The 15,003-nt window shown below is 39.9% G+C and overlaps 1 protein-coding gene across 5 annotated transcripts in view; it reads left to right on the forward strand.

Annotated features, from left to right (window-relative positions):
• Positions 1-1,137: 1,137 nt before the first annotated feature.
• The window catches only part of FMR1 (fragile X messenger ribonucleoprotein 1), a 31,745-nt gene continuing 17,879 nt past the window's right edge, over positions 1,138-15,003 (forward strand). Inside the window, exons 1-7 of one of the 5 annotated variants that reach the window (XM_053955590.1) lie at positions 1,138-1,431; positions 9,467-9,519; positions 10,342-10,435; positions 11,454-11,525; positions 11,801-11,949; positions 12,957-13,050; positions 13,139-13,255. In XM_053955590.1, the coding sequence (XP_053811565.1) occupies positions 1,381-1,431; positions 9,467-9,519; positions 10,342-10,435; positions 11,454-11,525; positions 11,801-11,949; positions 12,957-13,050; positions 13,139-13,255 (630 nt within the window). In that variant the 5' untranslated portion in view covers positions 1,138-1,380. Of the gene's footprint in view, positions 1,432-3,872; positions 4,027-9,466; positions 9,520-10,341; positions 10,436-11,453; positions 11,526-11,800; positions 11,950-12,956; positions 13,051-13,138; positions 13,256-15,003 lie in introns of those variants that run through there. The other 4 variants (XM_053955588.1, XM_053955592.1, XM_053955591.1 and 1 more) reach the window with 4 other exon arrangements.

A 15,003-nucleotide genomic window follows, 5' to 3' on the forward strand; every position in this document is an offset into this window, starting at 1 on the left:
CAGCTGGAAGGGACTCACAAGGATCATCAAAGTCCTGGCCCTGCACTGGCCAGCCCCGTTCCTGAGCATTTTACAAACACTTCCTGAACTCTGGCAACCTTAGGGCTGTGACCACTGCCCTGGAGAGCCTGTTCAGTGCTCGACCATCCTCTGAGTGCAGAACCTGTTCCTGATATCCAACCCGAACCTCCTGTGATGCGGCCTCAGGCCATTCCCTCGGATCCTGTCACGGGTCACCACGGAAAGCAGTGTCTGTCTCTCGCGAGGAAGCTGCCAACTGTGACGGGGTCTCCCTGCACTCTCCTCCAGGCTGAACAGACTAAGCGCCCTCAGCTGCTCCTCACACGGCTTCCCTTCAATGGCCTTCACCATCCTCGGGCCTCCTTTGGACAGGAGCTTTAGCTCTTTCTTATACTGTGGTGCCCGAAACTGCATAAAGGACTCAAGGTGTGTGCTCAATTCACATCTGTTGTTAACTCGGCTACGGCCAGGCAAGACAGACCACTGCACGGCTGAGCCTTCTCCCCTACAGAGGAGCCCCTCAGGGATCGACCCCACGCCCCACGGGCCCGGCCGCCATGTCCCACTCCATCCCAGCAGCCCCCGCGCTACCCAGACCGTCATTCCCTTCGCCTCGCCCCGGGGCCGTTACTGGGCGCCGTTTGGGGCCTCAGCACCGCCCCCGGCTGAGCGCGGCCCCGGGCCGAGCCGGGCACACGGACGCGGAGACGCGGACACACACGGGCACGCGCACACCCCCCGCCCTACGGGCCTGGCTGCGGCTGCCGCGCGCCCCGGCCAGCGCCGCTCAGGCCGCGCGATCTGATTGGCCGGCAGTGACGGTCACTCAGGCGCGCGGCGCGGCACCGTACAACCCCATTGGCCACCAGGGCGGTCACTCCGGCGCGCGACGGGCAGGGTGTGGGGGGGGGGGAGGCGGGACCTCGGCCCCGCAACTGCCGGGTTCGCGCGCGCCCCGCGCCACTGCGGCTGCGCGCGCGCGGGGCCGTTACACAGGCGGCGGCGGCGGCGGGTGGGCGAGCGAGCGGCGCGCGCCGGCCCCGGGCCCGCTCCCGCCCCGCCCCTCCCGCGGTCACGTGACGCGGGCCCCGAGCGCTCGCGTGCGAACCGGGCGCCCTGCGCGCGCCGCCCGCCGCCGTTTCGGTTTCATTTCCGGCGGCCCCGGGCCCGGAGCGGCGGCGCCGAGCGGAGTCCCGGCCGCTGCTCCCCGCTCCCGCCCAGGGTGGCCACACCCCCGGGCTCGGCGTGAACCGAGCGCCCCCGCCCCGCACACACACACCGCTCCTCCCCCGCCTGCGCCGGCACAGAGAAAGGGAAGGGAGGCGGCGCCGGGCCCGGGTCTCCCGCACCGCGCACAACATGGAGGAGCTGGTGGTGGAGGTGCGGGGCTCCAACGGGGCCTTCTACAAGGTACCGGATGCTCGCGGCCGGGCCGGGCCCCAGGGGAGGGAGCGGGGACGGCAACGGGAGGAGGAGGAGGCGGCGGCGGCTCCTCCTCCTCCTCCTTCTTCCCTGCGCTGAGGGAGAGCGGAGGCCCTGGGGCAGGAAGGAGGAGGGAGATCCAGGCAGGGGTGGAGGCCGCGGCGGGTCCCTCGCGGTGGCCGCGGAGAGCGAGGCAGAGGCCGCTGGGGCTGAGCGGACTCGAGGCCCGATGAGGAGGGAGAGCGGGGAGGCCTCGGGCCTTCCCTCTTTGTGGGAAGGGGCGCCCGGGGCCGCCTTGTCCCGGCGCTGAGCGAGGATCAGCGCTGGGATGGGGCATTAATTGCTAAATCCTCAGCTTTTGTCGCTACTTAAGGAAAGTCTCTCTCGCCGTCCGGGTTTCCAGGAGATCTGCACTGCATGAGCACGGCCTGCAAGGAGGGTAGATGGGGGGCCCTGGTTAATACACATTCCTGATGAAATGCTGTGGTGGATTCTTGCTCCTAGTGCCATGGCAGGGGAAGCTGCATAGTGATATTAAAGACAGCATTGCTTGGCCAAATATATCTGTTCTGAGTCCCTAAATACATGTAGATATCGAATGTACTTCTTACTGAAATTACTTAGTGGCATTGCATGTTTGTTTCCAAGCTCTTGTGCTTAATAAAGCCATCGCTGAGCCTTGAACATATGAGCACTGAATATGTTTTATTAATACTGCGTAATATTGTGTGGCTTTGCATGAGTTGGGTTGTATTAATCAGCTTATGATTAGGGTATAACTCGTAGTTTTACAGAAAATAAAATTCGGATATGGTTGGTTTGGGCCTACTCTCATTGACCTGTTATTAACACAGCAGGAACAGCCATGGATCAGTTCCTGCTAGTCTCCCATGGTTTAAATGATCTTAGGACTTTAAAAATTGGGCCTAGTTATTGTGCGACATCCAATATTTATGTTAGCAATGAAGGACCGGGTAGAGTTTCACACTCACGTGTTCCTGTGGTAAGCTAGGTAGATATCCAAATGATATAGTTTCAACACCTCCAAGTTTTTTGAAGAAAAAAAGACCTCTTAAAAGCTTATTTTTAAAATACATGTGCTAGGATGCTATTCTGAAAATAATTTTTTTCCAAAAAAAAAAAAGATTGATGCAAATCAGTGGTAAATAAGCATCCTGTGAGCTCACAGTGCTGTAGTCAAAGTTCTAGACCTGCATATTGCTTCCTGGAATTAAATAATCTAGCACTTTTAAAAATCAGTTTTATGTTTTTACAGGTACAGTATTTGGTCAGAAAGAAGCAGAAGGAATAAATGCATTGCACAGTAGAACTTTTAATGAAGCTTTCATCAAATTATAGTAGTTCCTCAATGATGTGAAAGAGATGATAGTAATAATGACATGGTACATTCTTTAGTGAGCAATATTATTGAATAAATGTGGGAGAATTGAAAGGTTCTGAAACTTTTATTGTTTATATTCAAGTTTGACACCATGGGGCCCTGTACCCCTTGTAGGTGAAAGCTTAATTTGAGCATATATTTATGGAAGTTTATTCATTATTGTGTACCCAAGTTCTAACACAGACATTGCCCCAAGCAGTGTGGCTATGTTTGTCCTTTAACTTTTAGAAATTTTGACAGGATTTTTTTTTTTTTGCTTCTTCTTTATCACTAACCAAGCAGCTTTGGTTAAATTGTCTAAATGGGAAAATGGGCATATGGATTTATCTGCCTTCACCTGAATTACCTCTTGAGATGGAGCATCATATTTAAAATAAATGCGGCATATTTTTTTTTAAAGAATAAAAAAATGGGAGTTATTTTACACTCATGCAGTAATGTTCAGTATAAACCAGCAATTTTCCTCTAATTTTCCCTTAGTCTGAATTACTTGAATTCTAATTACAGATTTTTCTTTCATCATCATGTCTGAGTATCACTCTGTTATAAAGTAATATATCTAATTTTTTTTCTTGTGAGTTTTATGCCCATCCTATAGATTGGCAATTCGGTTGTTAAAAATGAATGTTGACCCAGCATAACAAGAAGTGTGCAGTGATGTCAAGTGTGAACTTAATTGCAGGATGATTTTATTTTTAATTTTAAAAGTTTCTTTAAGCAGCCTCCTGAGAAGTGATTTACAGCAGTAATGTTTCAAACAAACCAAAAACAAAACAATTCTTTTATGCAATCTCATGATTTACTGATAACTGGTGAAGATTTCTTTGGCTTTGAATAATTCCAAACTAATGAGAATATGTAAATTTTTTTGAAAAATACACATCTCCTGTTACTAAGACATGGAAGGGGCAGGAGTATGAGGCTGCTATAGTCAGGATGGGATGAAGTGGCTCAAGTAGGCACCTAATTGTGGCTTCAGCTTTTCATATCCTCCTTGTAGGTCTCTCTGAGAACCTGAGCATTTTTGAGTGTACCCACCAGCATCTGGATCTTGACGGTACAAAACTGTCCACCTAAACCCTGCTGAAAGTAACAAACCAGTGTTTTCTGAGATATATGCAGAGGATTCATGTCCCACACAAAACATAGGAGATGGTTTGAGGATGCCTTCATATCCACCTGTAAGATTTGAATTCAAATTTCATCCAGGTGCACTGGAATACTTTAGTGTGTTGATGTGACTGCTGTAGTGCAGACCAGTTCTTTCTGAATGGAATTAAAATGCTGCTTAGTGCATACTTGGTACTTTAATGATTTTTTTTCCTTGCCTAAGATGAATTATTCCATGGAAAGCACAGTGCAGTAAATGGGCATGATTCAGGGATAATTGACAATCTGGTACCTAGAGATGCTTAGTCATGACTTGCTATGTGGTTAGGCCTAGAATACTTGAAGACTGGTCCAACAACCACCAGGACTATGAATCCAAGGGGAGAAAACTGCTTTTTTGCAGCTGACAGCCAGGTAACTAAATCTTGAAGGTGTGCAGTGTTAGGACATATCTTCTCGTATCTTTTCTTGTACAGTAGTAAATTGGGTTTTGAAGTTCTTATTCACAGAGGACTAATAGATAGTCTTTGCCTAATCTTTTTGGGATTAGTTTTAGATATTTCCCTCTAAAAGGGATATGCTGGATGCCTTTCCAACATGGGATTGATTTTTCTTTTTGACTTGGGGTGTGATTCTCTCTTGTGTCCTCTGCTAAAGATGGAGAGCATCCTGTTTATGAGGCAGTCAGTTTTGTGATGGTGTTTGTTGTTAATATCTCTATGTTGTCTGTAACCCAATTTTTGCCACTTTTTGCTCTATAACCTTGTGAAAATCTTCCACTTCTTATCCCAGTAGTTTCAGCGCCTTGCTGTTGTTTGCTTGGTTTTATAGATAACTTCATTGAAGCTACAGCTGGTAAAATAATTCATCTTTCTTACTACTTTATTACTCTGGGTCTCACTATTAGCAGCTGTTCCTGTGGCCCTCTGTATCCTTTTTTTTTCTTTCACTGTTCCATGTAGACACCCTCAGCCAGTATCTCCAGTCTCTGTACATTCATGAGCCTGTCTGCTCAGTCCTTCTGAGGATGACCACCTGTACGCTTTTCCCTCGTCTGGTGACCATTTCTGTGACTATTTTTCTTCTCCCTATTTTGTTCCTTTGTATATCCAGCCTTTCTCAGACTTGATTATACACCGAGTTCCCTTTTGATATTCTCCTTCCAACAGGTATGAAATGTTACAGAACGGTTACACTAACAGTAGATGCACGTTTGTTATCAACATAGCCTTTTTTATGTTAAAAAGCCTATTTTCCCTACTTTCCCTTCTTACAGTTAATGATCCTCCTTTATTAAAATGGTTGACAATGCTCACATCTGATGATGTGAGCAGACTTTAAAAAGCAAAATTTCATGGCAGCTGAAGCCTTTATTTTTTCCTTTGAAGTCTCCGTCATTCCATTTAGCATAAAAATAAAAATAAGCTGGTGTTTCCAATAATTCTTATTTTTTAACAAATAATTTGTAACATTTAGACCATATATTTAGCATATAGCCATTCTTAGAATGTGAATGCTTATGTGTTTGAGAAATGCCATGCTGTAAACTTTTTTACTTAACTATATCTGAAGCATGGAGAGAAATGAAATGGTTTATGTGACTCTAGAGTCAAATTTTGTGTAGAAAACTTACCACATTTGATTTTTTTTCCACATTGGAGGAGAAGAATCAGCCTTTGCCATTATAAAATGTACTTCTGTTCACAATTTTTGTGTGCTCTTTCTTGGTATTTCTGCTGTTAGCAATAATGGTATGTCAGCTGCTTCAGTCTTTCACTGTTGTGTTACTTCATTTTGCTTCTGTCCAGTTTCACTTTGTTTTTAAGGCATTTCATCTTTGTGTCCAAATTCATCAGAGTCACTTTTCTGTCCCTTCATGGGGGTGCATTTTAAACTCCTATATCTGCACCATTATGTTTGAATTTACATGCCTGCTTACCCTCTTTATCTATAAAAGGCTGATGAATGATTATTGTATTTCTTGTGGTACTTTGTGTGAGATCAGAGCCTCTTCTCTACTGACATCTGGGGCTGGCTTGTCCTGTGTCTGTGAATTTGACTTACGGTGTTAAAGGTTTCATTTCTTTTTAGCATTGTGTGTAATTTCACAAGTATTACAAAAACAAGACTACCAAACAGTTTGGATAAGTATTAATTTTGGTTTTCCAAAGGCATTGCTGCTTTAATATTAGCTTTTTTAAGGAAAACTTAGAAATGTTTCAGACTTTTTCTGTTTGTACTTGGAAATGTACAAATTGAAATATATAGTGCTGAAGAGTCCAAATACATTTTTGTACTACAGATCTGTTTAAATATTTATATTAGAGGAAAATTGACATGATGCTATGTCCTGACAATGGTAAACTGATGTGATAAGTATCTGACATTTTTCTGTGTCACAAGAAACTGAAAAACAAGGAAAACCCCATTTCTCTGGATAGATAGGATTAGACAGCCAAATGTTAAGGACTGTATTAATAGTCTTTAATATATTTTGCATGGTGGTTTTGAAGCATAAAGATCACAGAGAGGTGTGCAGACGTGTTTCATGTATTGCATACTTGAAATTAGATATTTGGCAAGGCGTTGTTAACTTCGTAATTAATTATAAATTTATTCCAATGAACTTCTGTAATTTTGCAAGACTGTTAATTGAAAGACAAACTACAGCGTTATGACATCAATGTTTTTGGCCAGACTGAAGCGAAAACTAGGTATTAATCTGTTTTTGTGGTTGACTCTTCTGAATTTGGTGTAAGCTAAAGAAATTTGGATTTGTGGTTTTTCCCTGGCAGCATCTGTATTGATGCTACCTGTGTAGGGTCAGCAGTTTAACTTGTGTTCCTGGTTCAGGTTCCCTCTGATTTCTGGATTGTGACCAAAGCAATGTGCAAGAACTGTTTAAGGAGAGCTGAAACAGGACAGTGTTGTTCATTCCTCTTTCAGCCAGCTGTGTCTCTCAAGTTTTACTGTTTCCAGATAATACAATTGCTAAACTGTTTGAAGGTCCAGGCTAGTCTTCAGCTTAACTTAGATTTATTTGTTGCACATCCTGGTTTACTTATTAATGGTAGGTTTTAGCGTTATTACCTTTAATGAGATATATTGCTGTAGTCCCTAGGATTGTGCTCAAAGTGAGTTGGATGTTAGGAGCTCTCTTCTGTTTCTTCTGGATATTAGATATAGTCTTGCTCTTTGCTGCTATGTTTGTGAGTTTTTCTGCCATTTTCTGTCACTTTTTCAGAGTGCTGATTGGGACACCTTTTGGTGTTTTCATCACCACAGAGGTGATGACTTCTCCCAAAGTATCTTCCGTAAAAGGAAAGATGATTTTTTTTTGACATTTTATAAATATGAGAAAATTAGGTATCAACAGATTGTTTCTCAGGGCATAGGTTGTGTTACTCTTACCTGTTCTCTTGAAAGCTATTAAGTGTTGCTGGTATTATTTCTGTTGAATTTGCTTTGTAAAATAATCTCTGCTTTTACATACTTGAGTACTGCTTTTAATCCTTGTCCAGTCTGTGGCACAAAGGAGCCATACCTAGTATCTGGTAGTGATCATAGTGTTTTTCAGGTGTTAAAGGCATCCATTTCAGCTACATCTGTAAGAATAATTTGCGCATTACTACCATTGGAAGACATGTGGGTGAAGCATTTGAAGGCGATATGTGTAATGTTGTGAAATGAGTCAGGACTACCATCATATTGTTCAAATGCATATCCAGTTGTGGAATCTTCTTACAGAATACACCACAATATGAAACATGAGCTAAATGTATCAATAATAATCAACTGAGAGCTCTGTTGTTTCTTCATGTAAAAAAACTTTCTGTACTGCTATGAACATGATCTTAAGATGTGGTCTTATATCTTCTTTGTACCATGTCATTGAAAAACATCAGCTGTTTTGTAATCCCTTTTGAAGGAGTTTGGAATTTTGAAATTCATAATTATGCAAATACATTTGGAAACTTTAAGTCTCCTTGGCTTGCTGGCAATAATAAAGTCTTGCTCTTAAGAGTATTGAGAGGCAAACAAGGTGTAAAATAATTTTTTACTGTTGTCACTGTGGCTGTCCTTCTATTCACAGTGGCATTGGTTATGTTTCAGTTGCCAACTCGGATGGTTTTTGCCCTGTACTGAATGACTGTGTGATGATATTCACATGCATTATCACTTAACTTTAGCCAGTTCTTCTGTATTAGCTGTCGCTCTTCTTTGATACTAAGATACTGCTGCAACTAAGGAAATATTTTGGAATGCTTTGTAAAGCAAAAATAGCAAAACAATTTTTTAAAAACCATTTCGGTTCCATGCAAGAGAGACTCTTACCTTCTTGTAAGAGATAAGATCTTGTCTTGTCTTGGAAACTTGCAAGGGCAAGAATAATAAAATGTTCCATACTTCATTAACTAATTCTTCTACAGAAGTGGTAGTTGCTGCTAAATTATTTTCAATTTACTGAGATTTTTTTATCTACTAAGGTGGATCTCCATTAGTAGAAAAAAACTTCTCTCTTCTTTCTTGCTCATGGATTTTTATTTACCTACCTTGCAATGATACTATATGTGGACTAATGTTAGTGGAATACTCAGCACTTCAGCAGCTTGTTTCAGAAGTTCATAGAGGCACTTTAGAAATAAAGAATAAAACCCCACAATCTTTTCATCCTTGGTTAACCTGTGACCTCCATTATTTCAGGCTAAGAAAAATATTTTCATTGGTAAATCCCAAAGTTCTTTGAGTATGCTGGTCTTGCTGTTCTGTAGATGGGGAATGGGGGAAGAAGCATTTGTGGCTTTAAGATAAATATTAATCAAATCTAAATCAGTCAGTTGAGTGCTTAAAGCAGGGGGAGCCCTCAGTGCTGAATTCTAGTTCTATCCTCTGCTTTGTGGTAGCATGGAGAGCATAACTGTCCATCCCCCAGGAAAAAAGGGAAGGCAGGCCCCAGGGCATTTATCTGAAGTTTGTGCTCTACAGACTTAGTGTGATGAAGTAAATATGAGGAAGATTCTGCTGAAATTGGGATAGATGCGTTTTGCTAGTGCAATGTTCAAATGTACTTTGAGGTAAAGAAAGAAGAGACAGGACTTGGAGGTTTTGTGCGCTTTGGTTTCATTTGTTTTTTGAGGCATACTGATGCTTAATTTCTGTGCCTGTCTATGCATTAAATGTGATTATTAAATCAAATGTTTAAAACTCTTGAACTATCTTTTCATTTCCTACTAACCTTTCCTGTTGCTTCTAAAAAGTAGAAATAATGTCTTCATAGCTGAGGCGTTCTGTTTGTGTATCAGTGTGCTGGCAGTCGTGAACCCAAGGAGGTTATCAGCTTTCAGTATGTGTTTCATAGAAGTCTATTGCAAAATTAAAAAGGCTGACTTTAAAACATACTTTTATTGTGAGATTCATCAATATTTGTGAAAAGGAGGTGTTTTATAGGCTTAAAATTACTTTTGAAAGTGTCCATTAGCATACCATAATTACACTTTGTTTCCTTCACAGGCATTTGTAAAGGATGTGCATGAAGATTCGATAACAGTTTCATTTGAAAACAAGTAAGTGAATTGCTGGTATTGTACCTGTAAATGATTGTATCAATCTTGCATTTGATTGACCTAAATATGGCTTATTGTAGAGTATTGTATATTAGATACACTAAACTTGCTGCTGGCATGTTCTAAAGTTATATTTAGTATCTACTATTTTGTGACATTTCTATATAAATACTTTTAATGGTTTAAATACTTTCAAGTGCAAAACCGTAGTAACATGGGTTTTGCTGGAAAGATAATCATGTTGTTGCTGAATTGACACGATGGCAGCCCATGTTTGAGTAAGTCAGCAGTTGTACCATTGCTGACTCTTTCTCCTGTGAATGCCTTGCCTTAGTTTTAGAAGATTCCATTATTAGAAAATTTATTCTATAGATAAATGATGAATACCAATTTTCTGATCTAGAAACTAAAATTTTCATAAATGAAAATGATTAAATTTCTGATCAAATTTTCATAACCTGTAGTAGAACTAAAGAAAATACAGGCTTGTTTTGAAGCAAGTGTCCAAATGTGTTATGGAATGATTTTTAATCTGTGTTTCTAATGTTGGGGTTAAAAATCATACCTGTAAATACAGGAAGAGCTTCTACTAGAAGATTCAGAAGGCTGCAGGTGGCATCAGGGTTTCATTTAAGATGCTTAATGGTCATTTAGATGTTTTTTCTTTTTATGTATACATTGGATCACAGTACATTTAATACATATATGCACAAAAGCTCCACAGAATTTGAAACTGTAAAAATAATGTTTTAAAAATGTTTGATTTCTGTTTACAAAGAAGATGAAAATATTTAGACCATTCACTGTGATTTTTGTTCGTAGCTGGCAACCAGAGAGACAAATCCCATTCCATGATGTGAGGTTCCCACCACCTGCAGGCTATAATAAAGACATAAATGAAAGCGATGAAGTAGAGGTGTGTATGCTCCATTAACAGCTCTTGTCTTGAGAAGTGAGAGAACTTGCTGTGAAAAATGTCAGCCAAGCCACTGGAAGGTTTGCTTCCATGTTAGGTGATGACCTTCTTTGATTCCAAGTACTGCAGAAAACACAGTGGCAGGCACATCACCAAACCCAGAGTTTGACAGTAATAAACCATGCAAATTCCATGTACCACAGAAGGCCATGTAAAATTCCATGTACCATGACCTCCATGCTGAGTTACAAATATGCTGATTTACATACACGATCAGTGTTGCATTGATTACAGATCAGTCCTTTTTAGGACTGGATTAATTCAGAAATAGGTGATGAACTGGTTATTAAGCTGTAAGGTAATAATGTCTCTATTACCAAAGCTTCAAGCTGAATCAGATAATTTGCATTATGTGTGTATACATAAAAACATAGAAATATATGTGTATATGTAAATACTTAGGTGTATATGCAAAGAGATTGACTTTAAAGCAACATATTTCTAAAACCTCCTTATTTTATAAAATTATAGCACTTATTTTTATAATTAATTTAAAGAAAGAGGACTTGCAAGATTTGCATTCTGCTTGCATGCTCTGTAGGTTTTTAATTTGAAAGATAAGAAAATGGCAAAACTTCTGTAATGTGGATGTGGCTGATTGCATGTATGTGCTAAAGAAGTTTAGATGTGTGACCTCCCTCTCACCCACTGGTAGGACCTCATCAGACCTACACACAATTAGAAATACTGTTGATTAAATATTAACAGACGTAAAAGTCTGAATTATCTCTCTTTTGACTGCATGCAAGACTGAGGCCTCTAATGCCAGTAGATTGGTCACGGTATTATTTATTATTATTTGTCTATACAATCTTGCTGTTACATGCTTTCTGTGTTGTGTTCAGAGACTTTATGTACTAAGATGTTTTGCTGGATTTTGTTCCTGTGGAGTTCCTGATCGTATTAGTGTCAGTTTTTGTGATGTCTTTTAAGAACATAATGTATGTATTTTGTTCAGGTTTATTCCAGGGCAAATGAAAAAGAACCCTGCTGTTGGTGGTTGGCTAAAGTGAGAATGATAAAGGGTGAGGTAGGAGTATGCATATATACATATATATATTTTATATTTACTTACACTTTTTTCTTTCTTTTCTCTTTATATATTGATGTACACTGTGGCTTGAACTAATCTCTATTCATTTTTTAAGAGTTTCTTGATTAGGACAGTTGCAATTACCATTAACCTGAGCCTTAGAAGTCAAATTTGACTTGTACAGTTAACAAAAGTACCTTTTCCTTAATAGTGTAATGCTCACTCATGTCATAAAATATGTGGCTTGGATGATTTTATTATTTTTATATTAGTTCTACGTAATAGAATATGCAGCCTGTGATGCTACATACAACGAAATTGTCACAATTGAGCGTTTGAGATCTGTGAACCCAAATAAACCCGCAACAAAAGATACTTTTCATAAAATCAAACTGGCAGTTCCTGAAGATTTAAGGCAAATGTAAGTACAAGCGTTTCTTTATAACTTGTTTCAGAATGTGGGTAACTTCTTAAGCCTGAGACAAGAGGATAAAAATTGCTTTTTACCACTCTAAATTAACTTACTGAAATGTAAGAATGTAAAAAATACAAATATCGATGTGGTCATACTTCAAAAATAGAAAAGCTGATTTTTGAATTGTGGTTTAGTCCTGGAGGAAGAAACACTTTATTCAAAACTTTACAGTTTGTGTGTGATACAGATTGAGATTTTCACTCTTAGCGCTGTTTAGTGGTGTGCACAGGTTAATCTGAATCCATTCTTGGTCAGCTTTTATTATTTGATGATGGCTCTGGGAATAGTTGAACAATAATGAAACCTCCCAGAGTATGGTCCAAAGCCAGCTAACTTTTCTCCTAGGCCATGGACATGTTGTCATATAGGTACAACTCTAAAAGTCAGGTTAATACTGACTCCCCTTGTTTACCTTCAGGTCACTTTCTGCTTTCCTTGAGTTGCATGTTATTGCCTCAGTGTGGAATGAGTTATAAATTCAGGTTAAACTAAAACTTCCTGAAGTTAGTGTTACAGCATACAAAAGTTCACTCGGTGGTGAGTGGACACAGGAAACCTCGAGAAGCCAAGCACAGCATGAGATGAGCATATGGTCATTAGAATGCTGCAAGGGTTAAAATGAAATCACACATTTTAATGGTTCATGATGCGTTTGAAATCTTGAACTTGCTGATCCTAATGATTTTAGCTTTTTAATGTAGTCTTGTGTAACTTGCCGTTTCACAGATTTACATACAGAAAATTTCTGAGATATTTCTAATCCAAATCATGTGAAAACAAATGAAAGAAAAATGAGTAAAATAAATTATAACAGAATAAAATAACACCTGCTTTGAAAGGGAGAGCTTGGAAATCTTTATTTATATTCTTTGTGTTAAGGAATTATTCTTTTTGTCTGTTAACCATAATGCAGTGGTTACTATTTTTAAACTTTGTTACATTTTTATTCCTAGGTGTGCCAAAGAATCTGCACATAAGGACTTCAAAAAGGCAGTTGGTGCTTTTTCTGTAACATATGATTCTGAAAACCACCAGCTAATTATTTTGGTAAGTACAAATGTTTTACTGTACCATTGGCAGTGGCTTGTTTCAAGAGTCCATGTGTAAAGCACTGTTCTGTTTATTAACAATTCAGTCAATCAACGATGTAACCACAAAGCGGGCCAACATGCTGATTGATATGCACTTTCGGAGTCTTCGCACCAAGTTATCCCTGATACTGAGAAATGAAGAAGCCAGCAAACAGCTGGAGGTATGTTGGTTGTTTTCCCTGATGTAATTTGAGTGAAACAGATAATAAAAAAAAACCCTTGTGTGTTCCTTAGCTAGTGGAACTTGTATTGAGGTGAAAGTAATGATGTATTGATAATAATCTAGGTGGTATAAAAGGCAGGTGGAAGTGTCATCCAGCAAAGATGTTTACAGTTACAGGGCCTGTTCTTTCAAAGACTCATTTTTATCAGCAGGATTTTGTGGAGGATTAAATACAGATATGTAGGCCCACATACACATGTATTTCTTTCATATTTTGAAGCATAAAATAGTTAAAATAGCCACCATTGCAGAAATAATGCCACATATTTGGTAGCTTTAAAAATAGATGGGAGTGAATATGTTATGATCCTGATAGGACTAGAACTGGATCTAACAAAATAACACAGTGAAAATGAGACAGAAGGGGTGAAAACTGATGCTGGTAGAATATATGAAGGGGTAGGTTTGTCTACAGATAAAATGTTAGGAAATAATCTTAGAGCAGATACAGCTTCTGATACTCCTGTGACTGGTGAGTGGGTGTTGACTGGCAAGAAGCTTGAGTCATACTTGTCCATGGGTAAGAGGAAAAAAAAAAGAAAAGAAAAAGAGTAGGCAAGGAAATAAGGGCTATTTCATACATCAGAATTAACATTTCTTCATGATTTTTCTCCTATCTACAAATTAGAAAAAATAGCAATGTTTATGAAAACTGTTTAGATATGCTGTCAAGAACCAGAGGTACCACTTAAACTCATGTAACTCAGTTTGACACGGGTGTATACCAGCAGTGTTTCTGCAGAGCCAGGTTTCCTTCCCCCTTCCCAGGGGTTATATCTATTTGAAGTGGGATGTCATATTCAGGCCTTGTGCATCCAGTGGGTAATACTCACTGTTACAAGAAGTTCTCACTTCTGTTGTTCTCTCTTTCGTATCTTGATTTCTGTGTTTCAGAGCTGAAATCCAAGTTTGTTTGGGTTTTGATTTTTCTCAAGATGAAGGACGGACCAGTTTTTCCTCATTGGTGTTCCTTACTGAGCCCCCCACTGTAGCTCTTCAGTAATCATTCTTCTTTACCCTCCAGAACTGACAGTTGTGTGGGCAGTTTACTTCTTTAAGTGCAAAGTATTATTTTGGATGTGGGAAGAACAACAGCCTCTTTAGAGCTAATTCTCTTTACATGCCCCCACAAATGCATGCACCAACAACTGTTGTCATTGATTCCTTTTCCAAACTAATCTTGGATTCTTCTTGTCATTATAACACGGAGTCTTTTTGCTGCTGTGAAAGTCTCAAACTTGATTTGGTTCTCACTAGAAAACCATTGTTGAACTTCAGTTTCTACCTAAGTACTTAAATAAAGGTTGTGAGATAAATATATACAGTTAAAATTTGTGTGACAAAAGTTGGCTGGTATTTTTCATTTTGGCATTTGTGTTTCTTATATTTAGAGTAAATATAAAATCAGTTTCATTCAAAGTTGAAAGCAAGAGCTTCAAATAATAAAAAATCATACTCATGATTACTGTTGAGACGCTGATATACCAACAGACTGCACATGTCCGTCTGCAGAAAAAATATTTAGTGAACACTTCGGGCTTTACTCCATTATTAATATCAGCTCACTGTTTTCATCAAATAAACCTTTGTATGTGTCTTATAGTCACTGAGCTTTAAATATCTGCCCCTTCTTTTCTTCTAGCAGTTTTACCTACTTTGTTTTCTGAGTCCTTATCACTAGACCAG

Source organism: Vidua chalybeata, chromosome 14, assembly GCF_026979565.1.
Source record: "Vidua chalybeata isolate OUT-0048 chromosome 14, bVidCha1 merged haplotype, whole genome shotgun sequence".
In the NCBI taxonomy this organism is placed as follows: domain Eukaryota; kingdom Metazoa; phylum Chordata; class Aves; order Passeriformes; family Viduidae; genus Vidua; species Vidua chalybeata.